Source organism: Nerophis ophidion, linkage group LG23 (genome assembly GCF_033978795.1).
Source record: "Nerophis ophidion isolate RoL-2023_Sa linkage group LG23, RoL_Noph_v1.0, whole genome shotgun sequence".
Classification (NCBI taxonomy): Eukaryota; Metazoa; Chordata; class Actinopteri; order Syngnathiformes; family Syngnathidae; genus Nerophis; species Nerophis ophidion.
The window spans coordinates 36,916,259-36,936,561 of NC_084633.1; the positions used below are offsets into that span (position 1 = coordinate 36,916,259).

Genomic DNA, 20,303 nt, shown 5'->3' on the forward strand with positions numbered 1-20,303 from the left:
TTAATATACAAATAAGATATTTAGTAAGTTTTATTATTATCATCAGTATTATAATAATATTAGTTATTAATAGGAGCTATCATTATAATTCAAGTTATTGAGTCTGTTTAGCTGATTGGAGAGCTAGCTTGCGCAGCTAGTGGGTCCATGACCATGACTTCTGTTTTGTTTGATCAGCCGTTTTACTGCCTGTTTGGAAACAATTAAGGTTTGTAAAACATTTACAGAATATTTCTGTATATATATATATATATATATATATATATATATATATATATATATATATATATATATATATATATATATATGCGGCTTATAGTCCGGTGCTGCTAATACATGGAAAAATATTTTTTCCCTCTAAAATTTTGTGAGTGCGGCTTATGTAAGTCCTCAAACACTTTATGTGCGTGACACACACACCGTGGAGTTACACACGTCATGACCATGAGTTCTGTTTTGTTTGATCAGCCGTTTTACTACCCTGTTACAGACAGTTTGGGAACGATTAAGGCATGTAAATAAATATTTGTGTAAAACCACTCATTTTCCAACATTATATTTGCTTATATATGGGCAAATTATCCCCCCACTCCCAAACAAAAATTTTGTGGGTTCAGCTTATCAAACACTTCCTGGTTTCTTCTTCTCCCAGGCTAGTTCTAACTTTCCCCATTGACTGACTACTTTCATCCTCTTTACCGCCTCATTCCTTTACTTGTTTCAAACTCAATAATTTGGGGGATTTTAAGTTATAACACTGAAACACCCTCAGTGTTTTAGCTACTTCTAAATCACTAATCCTGGTCTCAATGGCAACAAATAAAGTGAGTTTCTTCCAAGTACCATTATCACTGGAGGATGAGGAATAGCTAAACACACTGTAGGAGGATACACTAGCTCACCGGCGTCACAATGTAAACAAATGCCATGGGTGGATCTACACCTGACATCCACTGTAATGATACCAAGTACAAAAGTGTATCTAGTCGACACTACTATGATAATATCGATATTCTTTATCATCACAAAATCTTTTTAGCTTTTTTTTTCTTAATTCATATAATGATTATAAAGTCAGTAAATACGTCCCTGGACACATGAGGACTTTGAATATGACCAATGTATGATCCTGTAACTACTTGGTATCGGATCGATACCTAAATGTGTGGTATCATCCAAAACTAATGTCAAGTATCCAAGAAGAGAAGAATAAGTGATTATTACATTTTAACAGAAGTGTAGATAGAACATGCTCAAACAGAAAATAACCCGATATTAACAGCAAAGTAGATAAATATTCCATATTTACAGTTTGTCCCTCATAATGTGTAGAAAATAATAGGTGTATAAATGACACAATATGTTACTGCAGACTAATTAGGAGTCTTTGTTTGTTTACTTACTACTAAAAGACAAGTAGTCTAGTATGTTCAACATTTTATTTAAGGACTAAATTACAATAATAAACATATGTTTCATGTACTCTGACATTTTTTGTTCAAATAAAGCCAATAATGAAATTTTTTGTGGTCCACTTTATTCAGAAAAGTATTTAATTTGTCGACCGCAGGCCCATAATTAGTGATTTGTGGTCCTCAGGCCCATAATTAGTGATTTGTGGTCCTCAGGCCCATAATTAGTGATTAGTGGTCCTCAGGCCCATAATTATTGATTTGTGGTCCTCAGGCCCATAATTAGTGATTAGTGGTCCTCAGGCCCATAATTAGTGATTTGTGGTCCTCAGGCCCATATTTAGTGATTTGTGGTCCTCAGGCCCATATTCAGTGATTTGTGGTCCTCAGACCCCTAATTAGTGATTTGTGGTCCTCAGACCCCTAATTAGTGATTTGTGGTCCTCAGGCCCATAATTACTGATTTGTGGTTCTCAGGCCCATAATTAGTGATTAGTGGTCCTCAGGCCCATAATTAGTGATTTGTGGTCCTCAGGTCCATAGTTTGTGATAAGTGGTCCTCAGGCCCATAATTATTGATTTGTGGTCCTCAGGCCCATAATTAGTGATTTGTGGTCCTCAGGCCCATAATTACTGATTTGTGGTTCTCAGGCCCATAATTAGTGATTAGTGGTCCTCAGGCCCATAATTAGTGATTTGTGGTCTTCAGGTCCATAGTTTGTGATAAGTGGTCCTCAGGCCCATAATTATTGATTTGTGGTCCTCAGGCCCATAATTACTGATTTGTGGTCCTCAGGCATATAATTTTTGATTCGTGGTCCTCAGGCCCATAAATAGTGATTTTAGTCCTCAGGCCCATAATTTCTGATTAGTGGTCCTCAGACCCATAATTAGTTATTTGTGGTCGTCTGGCCCATAATTTGTGATTTGTGGTTCTCGGGCCCATAATTTGTGATTAGTGGTCCTCAGGCCCATAATTTTTGATTTGTGGTCCTCAGGCCCATAAATAGTGATTTTGGTCCTCAGGCCCATAATTTCTGATTAGTGGTCCTCAGACCCATAATTAATTATTTGTGGTCGTCTGGCCCATGATTTGTGATTTGTGGTTCTCGGGCCCATAATTTGTGGTTAGTGGTCCTCAGGCCCATAATTTTTGATTTGTGGTCCTCAGGCCCATAATTTCTGATTAGTGGTCCTCAGACCCATAATTAGTTATTTGTGGTCCTCAGACCCATAATTTGTGATTTGTCATCTTCAGGCCCATAATTTGTGATAAGTGGTCTTAAGGCCCATAATTAGTGATTAGTGGTCCTCAGGCCCATAATTTGTGATTCGTGGGCGGTACCAAAAACATTTTGGTACCGGTACCGAGACAACCCCAGTTTCACCCAAGGACACAACAGCCATGACTAGGATTGCGGAAACTGGAATGGAACCGGGAACCCTCAGTCCTTTGTTTTGTTTGATCTCCCTGTACCTGGTCTGAAGCAGTTGCTGCTCCTCTTCTTTCTTCACCATTTGACCCTTGAACTCCTCTATCTGGATCTGGAGCTCCGTGATCTGGTCCTGCAAGTCCGTGGTCTCGGCGTCCAGCTTCCTCTTGGACTTCTCCAGCTCCTGACGGGTCTTCTCCTCCTTCTTCAGCCGCTCTGGATCACACGGTGGAGGTGGTCACGGTTTTGGGTTTCCACGTGGGAAAAGCGCTGCCGGTCTTACCCTCCAAGTCCACCATCATGATCTCTTGCTTGTTCTTGGCCTTGCCCAGGTTCTTGGCCTTGTCCTCCTCCTCGGCAAGCATGAGGGTCATCTCGTTGATCCGATCCTCCATCAGTTTCTTTTCCTGAGGGAAGCAGGGAGAGACTTTTTGTGCAAGAGCTGACCATGAAGTCACCTTCAAGACCTGGGTTCTTACCTTGGCAGACTTGGCGTTCTGGTCCTCCAGCAGCAAAATGTTCTCTTCATATTTCTTGCTTTTGGCTTCAGCTGTCACCTTCTCCAGCTGCAACTTCTGCCTTGCACCTTCCTCCTCGTCCAGCTGCTCCTCCAGGTCCTGCACGGCACACAAGTAACATTCCACAACGTGCTACAGTTCTGGTCCTGGGCCTTGATTGGTTCAGGATCTGAGCCAGTATTTATTATCATTAATTTTGATAAATAGAGTTTAAAATACGGTTTGGGTTTTTCAATACTTTGAAAGCTTTCCAGACCTGAAACAACACCTTTTTAATCCAATAGAGAAAGGCTTCCTGAGGCTGAGCCAATCAGTGGCCACGATACTGAACACCAAGTTCTGATCGGTCTGGTCTCCTGTCAACCAAACTATTTACATCTTTAGATTAGTCAGCATTTTATGGGGCTTGAAAACGCTCAATTTCCCCATGCAATTCTTCCACTAATTAGAACGTATTTAATTGGGACGTATAATGATATCAATTAACATTTAAAACATTACTTTGCCACCACGGTGGCAGAGGGGTTAGTGCGTCTGCCTCACAATACTACGGTCCTGAGTAGTCCTGGGTTCAATCCCAGGCTCAGGATCTTTCTGTGTGGAGTTTGCATGTTCTCCCCGTGACTGCACCTGGGGATAGGCCCCTCCCACCTCCAAAGACATGCACCTGGGGATAGGCCCCTCCCACCTCTAAAGATATGCACCTGGGGAAAGGCCCCTCCCACCTCCAAAGACATGCATCCGGGGATAGGCCCCTCCCACCTCTAAAGACATGCACCTGGGGAAAGGCCCCTCCCACCTCCAAAGACATGCAGCTGGGGATAGGCCCCTCCCACCTCCAAAGACATGCACCTGGGGATAGGCCCCTCCCACCTCCAAAGGCATGCACCTGGGGATAGGCCCCTCCCACCTCCAAAGACATGCACCTGGGGATAGGCCCCTCCCACCTCCAAAGGCATGCACCTGGGGATAGGCCCCTCCCACCTCCAAAGGCATGCACCTGGGGATAGGCCCCTCCCACCTCCAAAGACATGCACCTGGGGATAGGCCCCTCCCACCTCCAAAGACATGCACCTGGGGATAGGCCCCTCCCACCTCCAAAGGCATGCACCTGGGGATAGGCCCCTCCCACCTCCAAAGACATCCACCTGGGGATAGGCCCCTCCCACCTCCAAAGACATGCACCTGGGGATAGGCCCCTCCCACCTCCAAAGACATGCACCTGGGGATAGGCCCCTCCCACCTCCAAAGGCATGCACCTGGGGATAGGCCCCTCCCACCTCCAAAGGCATGCACCTGGGGATAGGCCCCTCCCACCTCCAAAGACATGCACCTGGGGATAGGCCCCTCCCACCTCCAAAGACATCCACCTGGGGATAGGCCCCTCCCACCTCCAAAGACATGCACCTGGGGATAGGCCCCTCCCACCTCCAAAGGCATGCACCTGGGGATAGGCCCCTCCCACCTCCAAGGTCATGCACCAGGGGATAGGCCCCTCCCACCTCCAAAGGCATGCACCTGGGGATAGGCCCCTCCCACCTCCAAAGACATGCACCTGGGGATAGGCCCCTCCCACCTCCAAAGACATCCACCTGGGAATAGGCCCCTCCCACCTCCAAAGACATGCACCTGGGGATAGGCCCCTCCCACCTCCAAAGGCATGCACCTGGGGATAGGCCCCTCCCACCTCCAAAGACATGCACCTGGGGATAGGCCCCTCCCACCTCCAAAGACATGCACCTGGGGATAGGCCCCTCCTACTTCCAAAGACATCCACCTGGGGATAGGCCCCTCCCACCTCCAAAGGCATGCACCTGGGGATAGGCCCCTCCCACCTACAAAGACATGCACCTGGGGATAGGCCCCTCCCACCTCCAAAGACATGCACCTGGGGATAGGCCCCTCCCACCTCCAAAGACATGCACCTGATAGGTTGATTGGCAACACTAAATGGTCCCTAGTGTGTGAATGTTGTCTGTCTATCTGTGTTGGCCCTGCGATGAGGTGGCGACTTGTCCAGGGTGTACCTGGCCTTCCGCTTGATTGTAGCTGAGATAGGCTCCAGCACCCATGCGACCCCTGTAGGCCCATACTTTGTAGTCCGCAGGCCCATAAAAGCTTTTCTTTTCCCACATTTTGTTATGTTACAGCCTTATTCCAAAATAGAATACAATATTTTTTGTCCTCAAAATTCTACACACAATAGCCCATAATGGGAACGTGAAAAAGTTTCCAATTTTTATTTTAGCAAATGTATCAGACATTAAAAACTAACACATTACATGTAGATAAGTAATCGCAGTCTTTGCTCGATACTCTATTAATGCACCATGGCAGCAATTCCAGCCTCAAGTCTTTTTGAATATCTTTGGCCAGTTTCTCTCTTTCTTCTTTGCAGCGTCTCTCAAGCTCCGTCAGGTTGGATGGGAAGGTTTTCATCCGGGATGTCTCTGTACTTTGTATTTTATTCTTTAAAAATGTGCTAAATTAAGAAAACACTAAATGGTCACACTGTCATTATGGAGGTATTGTCTGTAGAATTTTGAGGACAAAAACGAATGTACTCCATTTTGGATCTAGGCTGTAACATCACAAAACGTGGAAAATCTAATGTACATGGAGTATCATTGTGTGTAATTTGAAATACACTCTGCCTAGTTTTTAATGAATGCCTTGGCCTACTCTGCTACTGTACTTTATTGTTGGTCATTATGGTGGTACTTAATGACTACTTAGGTCTACTACACTACTGTATTTTGATGATGTCATTATGGTGGTACTTAATGAATACTTAGGTCTACTAGACTACTGTATTTAAAGTAATTATGGTGGTACTTAATGAATACTTAGGTCTAATACACTATTGTATATTAACGTTGTCATTATGGTGGTACTTAATGAATACTCAGGTCTACTACGCTACTGTATTTTAATGTTGTCATTATGGTGGTACTTAATGAATACTTAGGTCTACTACACTACTGTATTTTAATGTTGTCATTATGGTGGTACTTAATAAATACTTAGGTCTACTACACTACTGTATTTTAATGTTGTCATTATGGTGGTACTTAATGAATACTTAGGTCTACTACACTACTGTATTTTAATTATGTCATTATGGTGGTACTTAATGAATACTTAGGTCTCCTAGACTACTGTATTTAAAGTCATTATGGTGGTACTTAATGAATACTTAGGTCTACTGCACTACTGTATTTTAATGATGTCATTATGGTGGTACTTAATGAATACTTAAGTCTACTACGTTACTGAATTTTAATGATGTCATCATGGTGGTACTTAATGAATACTTAAGTCTACTACGCTACTGAATTTTAATTTCATTATGGTGGTACTTAATGAATACTTAGGTCTACTACACTACTGTATTTTAATGATGTCATTATGGTGGTACTTAATGAATACTTAAGTCTACTATGTTACTGAATTTTAATGATGTCATTATGGTGGTACTTAATGAATACTTAAGTCTACTACACTACTGTATTTAAAGTCATTATGGTGGTATTTAATGAATACTTAGGTCTACTACACTACTGTATTTTAATTATGTCATTATGGTGGTACTTAATGAATACTTAAGTCTACTACGTTACTGAATTTTAATGATGTCATTATGGTGGTACTTAATGAATACTTAAGTCTACTACGCTACTGAATTTTAATTTCATTATGGTGGTACTTAATGAATACTTAGGTCTACTACACTACTGTATTTTAATGATGTCATTATGGTGGTACTTAATGAATACTTAAGTCTACTACGTTACTGAATTTTAATGATGTCATTATGGTGGTACTTAATGAATACTTAAGTCTACTACACTACTGTATTTAAAGTCATTATGGTGGTACTTAATGAATACTTAGGTCTACTACACTACTGTATTTTAATTATGTCATTATGGTGGTACTTAATGAATACTTAAGTCTACTACGCTACTGAATTTTAATTTCATTATGGTGGTACTTAATGAATACTTAGGTCTACTACACTACTGTATTTAATGTTGTCATTATGGTGGTACTTAATGAATACTTACGTCTACTACGCTGCTGTATTTCAAAGTTGTCATCATGGCGGTACTAAATGAATACTTAGGTCTACTACACTACTGTATTTAATGATGTCATTATGGTGGTACTTAATGAGTACTTAGGTCTACAACACTACTGCATTTAATGTTGTCATTATGGTGGTACTTAATGAATACTTAGGTCTACTACACTACTGTATTTTAATGTTATTGTGTTACCTGGAGAGCAGAGTGTTTCCTGAGTGTTTTAGAGACTAAGAACCTGTTCCAAGGACTCACCTGGATGTGGGACTGCATCTTCTTCTTCTCGGTCACCATGCTCTGGGCCCGCTCCTCCTCCTCCTCCAGCCTGGACTCCAGGTCGTGCAGGATCTCCTCCAGCTCCTGCTTCTTGGTGGCCAGCCGCGCCCTCATCTCCTCCGCCTCGGCGAACAGCTCCGTCTCCGCCTGCAGCTGCTCGGCCAGGACGCTCTTCTCCTCCGCCAGCTGCGGCAAAGCGGCAGGAGATAAGCTCGGACAACGTCGGCGCGGACGCCCGCCCAGCCCCCACCTGCTGGTGCTTCCTCTCCATCTCCAGCAGCTGGCCCTCCACCTTGGTCTGCTTCTCCTTCACCTTCACCAGCTCCTCGTCTTTGGCCTGCATCTCCTCCTCCTGCCTGGTCACCTGCAGCAGGGGCTTCACCTGGGTTTGGAGAGCACACGGTCAGGTGGAAGGGTGGAGCTTGGAACATAACGGCGCACACCTTGGTAAAGACTCTCCACCACTGCCAGTGGCGCAGCTTCAGGTAGGCGGCGCAGTTCCTCTGGAGAACCTTCAGAGCGCTCAGCTGCTGCTGCTTCTTGGCGAAGGCTCTGCCGAAACACGTCGGACGATCGATTATTTATCCCATCAGACGAGAAAATTCCTGCGGACATTTTGATGGGCCTGCTATCTGTGCCCCAGACCGCTCTGGCCGGAGGAGGGGTCGTCGGAAGCTGCCGTACTTTTGAAATGGCGCAGAGTGTCTGAATCTGTGCGTTTTAGGTGTACAAAACAAGCCACAGAGCTGGCCTAAAACTGTAGCATGTTTACATACCAATGCTAACACTTAGCACGTGTACTAACAATAGCAGCGTGTGTCATATACCGAGTTATTCGACTCAAAAAGTGTGTGGCTGTGGAAATAGGGGGGGAAGAGTAAAAAGAGCTAAAAAAAAGTTAGCACTTTAATGTTAGCATGCTAACATTAGCATGCTGGCAGTTAAGTGTCACATACCAAGTTGTACGACTCTAAGGTAAGCGGTTGCAAAAATAGCTCAAAAAGTTAGCACTTTAATTTTAGCATGCTAACACGCTAACGTAAACATGCACACAGTTGGCATGTTTACATACCAATGCTAACACTTAGCACGTGTACTAACAATAGCAGCGTGTGTCATATACCGAGTTATTCGACTCAAAAAGTGTGTGGCTGCGGAAATAGGGGGGGAAGAGTAAAAAGAGCTTAAAAAAAGTTAGCACTTTAATGTTAGCATGCTAATATTAGCATGCTGGCAATTAAGTGTCACATACCAAGTTGTACGACTCTAAGGTAAACGGTTGCAAAAATAGCTAAAAAAGTTAGCCCTTTAATGTTAGCATGCTAACACGCTAACGTAAACATGCACACAGTTGGCATGTTTACATACCAATGCTAACACTTAGCACGTGTACTAACAATAGCAGCGTGTGTCATATACCGAGTTATTCGACTCAAAAGGTGTGTGGCTGCGGAAATAGGGGGGGACAAAAGAGTAAAAAGAGCTAAAAAAGTTAGCACTTTAATGTTAGCATGCTAACATTAGCATGCTAGCAGTTAACAAGTGTCACATACCAAGTTGTACGACTCTAAGGTAAGCGGTTGCAAAAATAGCTCAAAAAGCTAGCCCTTTAATGTTAGCATGCTAACACGCTAACGTAAACATGCACACAGTTGGCATGTTTACATACCAATGCTAACACTTAGCACGTGTACTAACAATAGCAGCGTGTGTCATATACCGAGTTATTCGACTCAAAAAGTGTGTGGCTTCGGAAAATAGGGGGGGAAGAGTAAAAAGAGCTAAAAAAAGTTAGCACTTTAATGTTAGCATGCTAACATTAGCATGCTGGCAGTTAAGTGTCACATACCAAGTTGTACGACTCTAAGGTAAACGGTTGCAAAAAATAGCTCAAAAAGTTAGCCCTTTAATGTTAGCATGCTAACACGCTAACGTAAACATGCACACAGTTGGCATGTTTACATACCAATGCTAACACTTAGCACGTGTACTAACAATAGCAGCGTGTGTCATATACCGAGTTATTCGACTCAAAAAGTGTGTGGCTTCGGAAAATAGGGGGGGAAGAGTAAAAAGAGCTAAAAAAAGTTAGCACTTTAATGTTAGCATGCTAACATTAGCATGCTGGCAGTTAAGTGTCACATACCAAGTTGTACGACTCTAAGGTAAACGGTTGCAAAAATAGCTCAAAAAGTTAGCCCTTTAATGTTAGCATGCTAACACGCTAACGTAAACATGCACACAGTTGGCATGGTTACATACCAATGCTAACACTTAGCACGTGTACTAACAATAGCAGCGTGTGTCATATACCGAGTTATTCGACTCAAAAGGTGTGTGGCTGCGGAAATAGGGGGGGACAAAAGAGTAAAAAGAGCTAAAAAAGTTAGCACTTTAATGTTAGCATGCTAACATTAGCATGCTAGCAGTTGACAAGTGTCACATACCAAGTTGTACGACTCTAAGGTAAGCGGTTGCAAAAATAGCTAAAAAACCTAGCACTTTAATGTTGGCATGCTAACACGCTAACGTAAACATGCACACAGTTGGCATGTTTACATACCAATGCTAACACTTAGCACGTGTACTAACAATAGCAGCGTGTGTCATATACCGAGTTATTCGACTCAAAAGGTGTGTGGCTGCGGAAATAGGGGGGGACAAAAGAGTAAAAAGAGCTAAAAAAGTTAGTACTTTAATGTTAGCATGCTAACATTAGCATGCTAGCAGTTAACAAGTGTCACATACCAAGTTGTACGACTCTAAGGTAAGCGGTTGCAAAAATAGCTCAAAAAGCTAGCCCTTTAATGTTAGCATGCTAACACGCTAACGTAAACATGCACACAGTTGGCATGTTTACATACCAATGCTAACACTTAGCACGTGTACTAACAATAGCAGGGTGTGTCATATACCGAGTTATTCGACTCAAAAGGTGTGTGGCTGCGGAAATAGGGGGGGACAAAAGAGTAAAAAGAGCTAAAAAAGTTAGCACTTTAATGTTAGCATGCTAACATTAGCATGCTAGCAGTTAACAAGTGTCACATACCAAGTTGTACGACTCTAAGGTAAACGGTTGCAAAAATAGCTCAAAAACCTAGCACTTTAATGTTGGCATGCTAACATGCTAACGTAAAGATGCACACAGTTAGCATGTTTCAAATACCCAGTTGTATAACTGTAAGGTGTATGGCTGCGGAATTAGGGAAAAAAAATTAAAAATAGATGAAAAAGTTACCCCAAAAGGGACAAGCGGTAGGAAATGGATGGAAATGGAAGTTAGCTTGCTAGCATGCTATCGTTTGCATGCGAACGGTTAACACGTGTCACATACCAAGTTATATGACTCTGGGCTAAATGGTAGCAAAAGTAGCTCAATAAGTTAGCTGGCTAATTTTAGCATGCTAGCAAGCTAACGTGGGCATGATAATAGTTAGCTTGTGTCACATATGATCCACGGTATGGCTGGGTAATTAGAGGGGGGGTAAGAGTACAAATAGCTAAAAAAGCCACCACTTTAATGTTGGCATGCTAACTTTAGCATGCTAGCAGTTCACAAGTCTCACATACCAAGTTGTACGACTAAGGTAAGCGGTTGGAAAAATAGCTCAAAAAGCTAGCACTTTAATGTTAGCATGCTAACGTAAAAATGCACACAGTTAGCATGTTTCAAATACCCAGTAGTATGACTATAAGGTGTAAGGCTGAGGAATTAGAGTGGGAAAAAAGTGTGAAATTTGAAAAAAAAAAAAAAGTTAGCACTTCTGGTACAATACTGATGTTGGATCCTTGAGTATTGGCCGATATCGAAATTAATTCGAAACAGTATCATCACAAATTCTCGTACACACCTTTATAAATTTGTAGTGTGGAATGTTAGAAAAGTCAAATGACTTAAACAGAAAACAATGAAAAACATGCATGAAAAATGTACCTTATGATTAGGGGTGGTTGCCCTGTTGACTGTTGATAAACATTCATTGTTTTTGATGAGTAAAGCTCTTTTTTTTTTTTTTTTTGCAACTAGGGTTGTACGGTATACCAGTACTAGTATAGTATCGCGGTACTGATGAATGTATGTGTAAGTAATATGCAACTATAATTATTTCACACATATTTTTATTTTATTAAGTTAAGCACATGATGCAGTAAGTGCGGACACGTTTGTTACTGGATACTTTTCTAATACACTTTTGCCTGCTTTGGAGACTTTGTATGTGTATTTAATATGCAACTGTAATTATTTGGCACATATTTACATAAACCACAACAAAGAACAATGAAAAACATGAATGAAAAATGTACCTTATGATTAGGGGTGGTTGACTGTTGATAAACAATTGTTTTTGATAATTAAAGCTCGTTTTTTGCTTTTGCAACTAGGGTTGTACGGTATACCAGTACTAGTATAGTATCGCAGTACTGATGAATGTATGTGGAAGTAATATGCAACTATAATTATTTGACACATATTTTTATTTTATTTTATCTTTAAGTTAAGCTCATGAGAGAGTAAGTGCGGACACGTTTGTTACTGTATACTTTCTAATACACTTCTGCCTTCGAGACTTTGAATGTTTAAGTAATATGCAAATATAATTATTTGACACATATTATATTTTTTTAAGTTATCATTAAGTTAAGCTCATGATGCAGTGAGTGCGGACACGTTTGTTACTGGATACTTTTCTAATACACTTCTGCCTGCCTTTGAGACTTTATATATGTAAGTAATATGCAAGTATAATTATTTGACACATATTTATATTAACCACAACAAAGAACAATGAAAAACATGACTGAAAAATGTACCTTATGATTAGGGGTGGTTGCCCTGTTGACTGTTGATAAACATTCGTTGTTTTTGATGAATAAAGCTCTTTTTTTTTTGCAACTAGGGTTGTACAGTATACCAGTACTAGTATAGTATCGCGGTACTGATGAATGTATGTGTAAGTAATATGCAACTATAATTATTTCACACATATTTTTATTTTATTAAGTTAAGCACATGATGCAGTAAGTGCGGACACGTTTGTTACTGGATACTTTTCTAATACACTTTTGCCTGCTTTGGAGACTTTGTATGTGTATTTAATATGCAACTGTAATTATTTGGCACATATTTACATAAACCACAACAAAGAACAATGAAAAACATGAATGAAAAATGTACCTTATGATTAGGGGTGGTTGACTGTTGATAAACAATTGTTTTTGATAATTAAAGCTCGTTTTTTGTTTTTGCAACTAGGGTTGTACAGTATACCAGTACTAGTATAGTATCGCAGTACTGATGAATGTATGTGGAAGTAATATGCAACTATAATTATTTGACACATATTTTTATTTTATTTTATCTTTAAGTTAAGCTCATGAGAGAGTAAGTGCGGACACGTTTGTTACTGTATACTTTCTAATACACTTCTGCCTTCGAGACTTTGAATGTTTAAGTAATATGCAAATATAATTATTTGACACATATTATATTTTTTTAAGTTATCATTAAGTTAAGCTCATGATGCAGTGAGTGCGGACACGTTTGTTACTGGATACTTTTCTAATACACTTCTGCCTGCCTTTGAGACTTTATATATGTAAGTAATATGCAAGTATAATTATTTGACACATATTTATATTAACCACAACAAAGAACAATGAAAAACATGACTGAAAAATGTACCTTATGATTAGGGGTGGTTGCCCTGTTGACTGTTGATAAACATTCGTTGTTTTTGATGAATAAAGCTCTTTTTTTTTTGCAACTAGGGTTGTACAGTATACCAGTACTAGTATAGTATCGCGGTACTGATGAATGTATGTGTAAGTAATATGCAACTATAATTATTTCACACATATTTTTATTTTATTAAGTTAAGCACATGATGCAGTAAGTGCGGACACGTTTGTTACTGGATACTTTTCTAATACACTTTTGCCTGCTTTGGAGACTTTGTATGTGTATTTAATATGCAACTGTAATTATTTGGCACATATTTACATAAACCACAACAAAGAACAATGAAAAACATGAATGAAAAATTTACCTTATGATTAGGGGTGGTTGACTGTTGATAAACATTAATTGTTTTTGATAATTAAAGCTCGTTTTTTGTTTTTGCAACTAGGGTTGTACGGTATTCCAGTACTAGTATAGTATCGCGGTACTGATGAATGTATGTGGAAGTAATATGCAACTATAATTATTTGACACATATTTTTATTTTATTTTATTATTAAGTTAAGCTCATGAGAGAGTATGTGCGGACACGTTTGTTACTGGATACTTTCTAATACATTTCTGCCTTCGAGACTTTGAATGTTTAAGTAATATGCAACAATAATTATTTGACACATATATTTTTTAATTTATCATTAAGTTAAGCTCATGATGCAGTAAGTGCGGACACGTTTGTTACTGGATACTTTTCTAATACACTTCTGCCTGCTTTGGAGACTTTGGATATGTAAGTAATATGCAAGTATAATTTTTTGACACATATTTATATTAACCACAACAAAGAACAATGAAAAACATGACTGAAAAATGTACCTTATGATTAGGGGTGGTTGCCCTGTTGACTGTTGATAAACATTCATTGTTTTTGATGAATAAAGCTCTCTTTTTTTTTTTTTGCAACTAGGGTTGTACGGTATACCAGTACTAGTATAGTATCGCGGTACTGATGAATGTATGTGTAAGTAATATGCAACTATATTTATTTGACACATATTATTATTATTTTATTTTATCATTAAGTTAAGCCCATGATGCAGTAAGTGCGGACACGTTTGTTACAGGATACTTTTCTAATACACTTCTGCCTGCCTTGGAGACTTTGTATACGTAAGTAATATGCAAGTATAATTATTTGACACATATTTATATTAACCACAACAAAGAACAATGGAAAACATGAATGAAAAATGTACCTTATGATTAGGGGTGGTTGCCTTGTTGACTGTTGATTAACATTCATTGTTTTTGATGAATAAAGCTCTTTTTTTTTTTGCAACTAGGGTTGTACGGTATACCAGTACTAGTATAGTATCGCGGTACTGATGAATGTATGTGTAAGTAATATGCAATTATAATTATTTGACATATATTATTATTATTTTATTTTATCATAAAGTTAAGCCCATGATACAGTAAGTGCGGACACGTTTGTTACTGGATACTTTTCTAATACACTTCTGCCTGCTTTGGAGACTTTGTATACGTAAGTAATATGCAAGTATAATTATTTGACACATATTTATATTAACCACAACAAAGAACAATGGAAAACATGAATGAAAAATGTACCTTATGATTAGGGGTGGTTGCCTTGTTGACTGTTGATTAACATTCATTGTTTTTGATGAATAAAGCTCTTTTTTTTTTTGCAACTAGGGTTGTACGGTATACCAGTACTAGTATAGTATCGCGGTACTGATGAATGTATGTGTAAGTAATATGCAACTATAATTATTTCACAAATATTTTTATTTTATTTTATCATTAAGTTAAGCACATGATGCAGTAAGTGCGGACACGTTTGTTACTGGATACTTTTCTAATACACTTTTGCCTGCTTTGGAGACTTTTTGTATGTGTATTTAATATGCAACTGTAATTATTTGGCACATATTTATATTAACCACAACAAAGAACAATGAAAAACATGAATGAAAAATTTACCTTATGATTAGGGGTGGTTGACTGTTGATAAACATTAATTGTTTTTGATAATTAAAGCTCGTTTTTTGTTTTTGCAACTAGGGTTGTACGGTATACCAGTACTAGTATAGTATCGCGGTACTGATGAATGTATGTGGAAGTAATATGCAACTATAATTATTTGACACATATTTTTATTTTATTTTATCTTTAAGTTAAGCTCATGAGAGAGTAAGTGCGGACATGTTTGTTACTGTATACTTTCTAATACACTTCTGCCTTCGAGACTTTGAATGTTTAAGAAATATGCAAATATAATTATTTGACACATATTATATTTTTTTAAGTTATCATTAAGTTAAGCTCATGATGCAGTGAGTGCGGACACGTTTGTTACTGGATACTTTTCTAATACACTTCTCCCTGCCTTTGAGACTTTGTATATGTAAGTAATATGCAAGTATAATTATTTGACACATATTTATATTAACCACAACAAAGAACAATGGAAAACATGAATGAAAAATGTACCTTATGATTAGGGGTGGTTGCCCTGTTGACTGTTGATTAACATTCATTGTTTTTGATGAATAAAGCTCTCTTTTTTTTTTTTTGCAACTAGGGTTGTACGGTATACCAGTACTAGTATAGTATCGCGGTACTGATGAATGTATGTGTAAGTAATATGCAACTATAATTATTTGACACATATTATATTATTATTTTATTATTAAGTTAAGCCCATGATGCAGTAAGTGCGGACACGTTTGTTACTGGATACTTTTCTAATACACTTCTGCCTGCTTTGGAGACTTTGTATATGTAAGTAATATGCAAGTATAATTATTTGACACATATTTATATTAACCACAACAAAGAACAATGGAAAACATGAATGAAAAATGTACCTTATGATTAGGGGTGGTTGCCTTGTTGACTGTTGATTAACATTCATTGTTTTTGATGAATAAAGCTCTTTTTTTTTTGCAACTAGGGTTGTACGGTATACCAGTACTAGTATAGTATCGCGGTACTGATGAATGTATGTGTAAGTAATATGCAATTATAATTATTTGACATATATTATTATTATTTTATTTTGTCATAAAGTTAAGCCCATGATGCAGTAAGTGCGGACACGTTTGTTACTGGATACTTTCTAATACACTTCTGCCTTCGAGACTTTGAATGTTTAAGTAATATGCAAATATAATTATTTGACACATATTATATTTTTTTAAGTTATCATTAAGTTAAGCTCATGATGCAGTGAGTGCGGACACGTTTGTTACTGGATACTTTTCTAATACACTTCTGCCTGCCTTTGAGACTTTATATATGTAAGTAATATGCAAGTATAATTATTTGACACATATTTATATTAACCACAACAAAGAACAATGAAAAACATGACTGAAAAATGTACCTTATGATTAGGGGTGGTTGCCCTGTTGACTGTTGATAAACATTCGTTGTTTTTGATGAATAAAGCTCTTTTTTTTTTGCAACTAGGGTTGTACAGTATACCAGTACTAGTATAGTATCGCGTTACTGATGAATGTATGTGTAAGTAATATGCAACTATAATTATTTCACACATATTTTTATTTTATTAAGTTAAGCACATGATGCAGTAAGTGCGGACACGTTTGTTACTGGATACTTTTCTAATACACTTTTGCCTGCTTTGGAGACTTTGTATGTGTATTTAATATGCAACTGTAATTATTTGGCACATATTTACATAAACCACAACAAAGAACAATGAAAAACATGAATGAAAAATTTACCTTATGATTAGGGGTGGTTGACTGTTGATAAACATTAATTGTTTTTGATAATTAAAGCTCGTTTTTTGTTTTTGCAACTAGGGTTGTACGGTATTCCAGTACTAGTATAGTATCGCGGTACTGATGAATGTATGTGGAAGTAATATGCAACTATAATTATTTGACACATATTTTTATTTTATTTTATTATTAAGTTAAGCTCATGAGAGAGTATGTGCGGACACGTTTGTTACTGGATACTTTCTAATACATTTCTGCCTTCGAGACTTTGAATGTTTAAGTAATATGCAACAATAATTATTTGACACATATATTTTTTAATTTATCATTAAGTTAAGCTCATGATGCAGTAAGTGCGGACACGTTTGTTACTGGATACTTTTCTAATACACTTCTGCCTGCTTTGGAGACTTTGGATATGTAAGTAATATGCAAGTATAATTTTTTGACACATATTTATATTAACCACAACAAAGAACAATGAAAAACATGACTGAAAAATGTACCTTATGATTAGGGGTGGTTGCCCTGTTGACTGTTGATAAACATTCATTGTTTTTGATGAATAAAGCTCTCTTTTTTTTTTTTTGCAACTAGGGTTGTACGGTATACCAGTACTAGTATAGTATCGCGGTACTGATGAATGTATGTGTAAGTAATATGCAACTATATTTATTTGACACATATTATTATTATTTTATTTTATCATTAAGTTAAGCCCATGATGCAGTAAGTGCGGACACGTTTGTTACAGGATACTTTTCTAATACACTTCTGCCTGCCTTGGAGACTTTGTATACGTAAGTAATATGCAAGTATAATTATTTGACACATATTTATATTAACCACAACAAAGAACAATGGAAAACATGAATGAAAAATGTACCTTATGATTAGGGGTGGTTGCCTTGTTGACTGTTGATTAACATTCATTGTTTTTGATGAATAAAGCTCTTTTTTTTTTTGCAACTAGGGTTGTACGGTATACCAGTACTAGTATAGTATCGCGGTACTGATGAATGTATGTGTAAGTAATATGCAATTATAATTATTTGACATATATTATTATTATTTTATTTTATCATAAAGTTAAGCCCATGATACAGTAAGTGCGGACACGTTTGTTACTGGATACTTTTCTAATACACTTCTGCCTGCTTTGGAGACTTTGTATACGTAAGTAATATGCAAGTATAATTATTTGACACATATTTATATTAACCACAACAAAGAACAATGGAAAACATGAATGAAAAATGTACCTTATGATTAGGGGTGGTTGCCTTGTTGACTGTTGATTAACATTCATTGTTTTTGATGAATAAAGCTCTTTTTTTTTTTGCAACTAGGGTTGTACGGTATACCAGTACTAGTATAGTATCGCGGTACTGATGAATGTATGTGTAAGTAATATGCAACTATAATTATTTCACAAATATTTTTATTTTATTTTATCATTAAGTTAAGCACATGATGCAGTAAGTGCGGACACGTTTGTTACTGGATACTTTTCTAATACACTTTTGCCTGCTTTGGAGACTTTTTGTATGTGTATTTAATATGCAACTGTAATTATTTGGCACATATTTATATTAACCACAACAAAGAACAATGAAAAACATGAATGAAAAATTTACCTTATGATTAGGGGTGGTTGACTGTTGATAAACATTAATTGTTTTTGATAATTAAAGCTCGTTTTTTGTTTTTGCAACTAGGGTTGTACGGTATACCAGTACTAGTATAGTATCGCGGTACTGATGAATGTATGTGGAAGTAATATGCAACTATAATTATTTGACACATATTTTTATTTTATTTTATCTTTAAGTTAAGCTCATGAGAGAGTAAGTGCGGACACGTTTGTTACTGGATACTTTCTAATACACTTCTGCCTTCGAGACTTTGAATGTTTAAGAAATATGCAAATATAATTATTTGACACATATTATATTTTTTTAAGTTATCATTAAGTTAAGCTCATGATGCAGTGAGTGCGGACACGTTTGTTACTGGATACTTTTCTAATACACTTCTCCCTGCCTTTGAGACTTTGTATATGTAAGTAATATGCAAGTATAATTATTTGACACATATTTATATTAACCACAACAAAGAACAATGGAAAACATGAATGAAAAATGTACCTTATGATTAGGGGTGGTTGCCTTGTTGACTGTTGATTAACATTCATTGTTTTTGATGAATAAAACTCTTTTTTTTTTTGCAACTAGGGTTGTACGGTATACCAGTACTAGTATAGTATCGCGGTACTGATGAATGTATGTGTAAGTAATATGCAACTATAATTATTTGACACATATTATTATATTATTATTTTATTATTAAGTTAAGCCCATGATGCAGTAAGTGCGGACACGTTTGTTACTGGATACTTTTCTAATACACTTCTGCCTGCCTTGGAGACTTTGTATACGTAAGTAATATGCAAGTATAATTATTTGACACATATTTATATTAACCACAACAAAGAACAATGGAAAACATGAATGAAAAATGTACCTTATGATTAGGGGTGGTTGCCTTGTTGACTGTTGATTAACATTCATTGTTTTTGATGAATAAAACTCTTTTTTTTTTGCAACTAGGGTTGTACGGTATACCAGTACTAGTATAGTATCGCGGTACTGATGAATGTATGTGGAAGTAATATGCAACTATAATTATTTGACACATATTATTATTATTTTATTTAATCATTAAGTTAAGCCCATGATGCAGTAAGTGCGGACACGTTTGTTACTGGATACTTTTCTGATACACTTCTGCCTGCCTTGGAGACTTTGTATATGTAAGTAATATGCAAGTATAATTATTTGACACATATTTATATTAACCACAACAAAGAACAATGGAAAACATGACTGAAAAATGTACCTTATGATTAGGGGTGGTTGCCTTGTTGACTGTTGATTAACATTCATTGTTTTTGATGAATAAAGCTCTTTTTTTTTTGCAACTAGGGTTGTACGGTATACCAGTACTAGTATAGTATCGCGGTACTGATGAATGTATGTGTAAGTAATATGCAATTATAATTATTTGACATATATTATTATTATTTTATTTTGTCATAAAGTTAAGCCCATGATGCAGTAAGTGCGG

The 20,303-nt window shown here is 37.5% G+C and overlaps 1 protein-coding gene across 2 annotated transcripts in view; it reads right to left on the reverse strand.

Moving 5' to 3' along the window:
* The window catches only part of LOC133541166 (myosin-10-like), a 251,556-nt gene that overhangs the window by 56,730 nt on the left and 174,523 nt on the right, over nucleotides 1-20,303 (reverse strand). For both annotated transcript variants that reach the window (XM_061884291.1, XM_061884290.1), the window contains 6 exons: nucleotides 8,168-8,276; nucleotides 7,975-8,106; nucleotides 7,704-7,910; nucleotides 3,325-3,462; nucleotides 3,129-3,252; nucleotides 2,890-3,061 (listed from right to left, as the gene is read on the reverse strand). In XM_061884291.1, coding sequence (XP_061740275.1) covers nucleotides 2,890-3,061; nucleotides 3,129-3,252; nucleotides 3,325-3,462; nucleotides 7,704-7,910; nucleotides 7,975-8,106; nucleotides 8,168-8,276 — 882 coding nt within the window. The remainder of the gene's footprint in view (nucleotides 1-2,889; nucleotides 3,062-3,128; nucleotides 3,253-3,324; nucleotides 3,463-7,703; nucleotides 7,911-7,974; nucleotides 8,107-8,167; nucleotides 8,277-20,303) is intronic.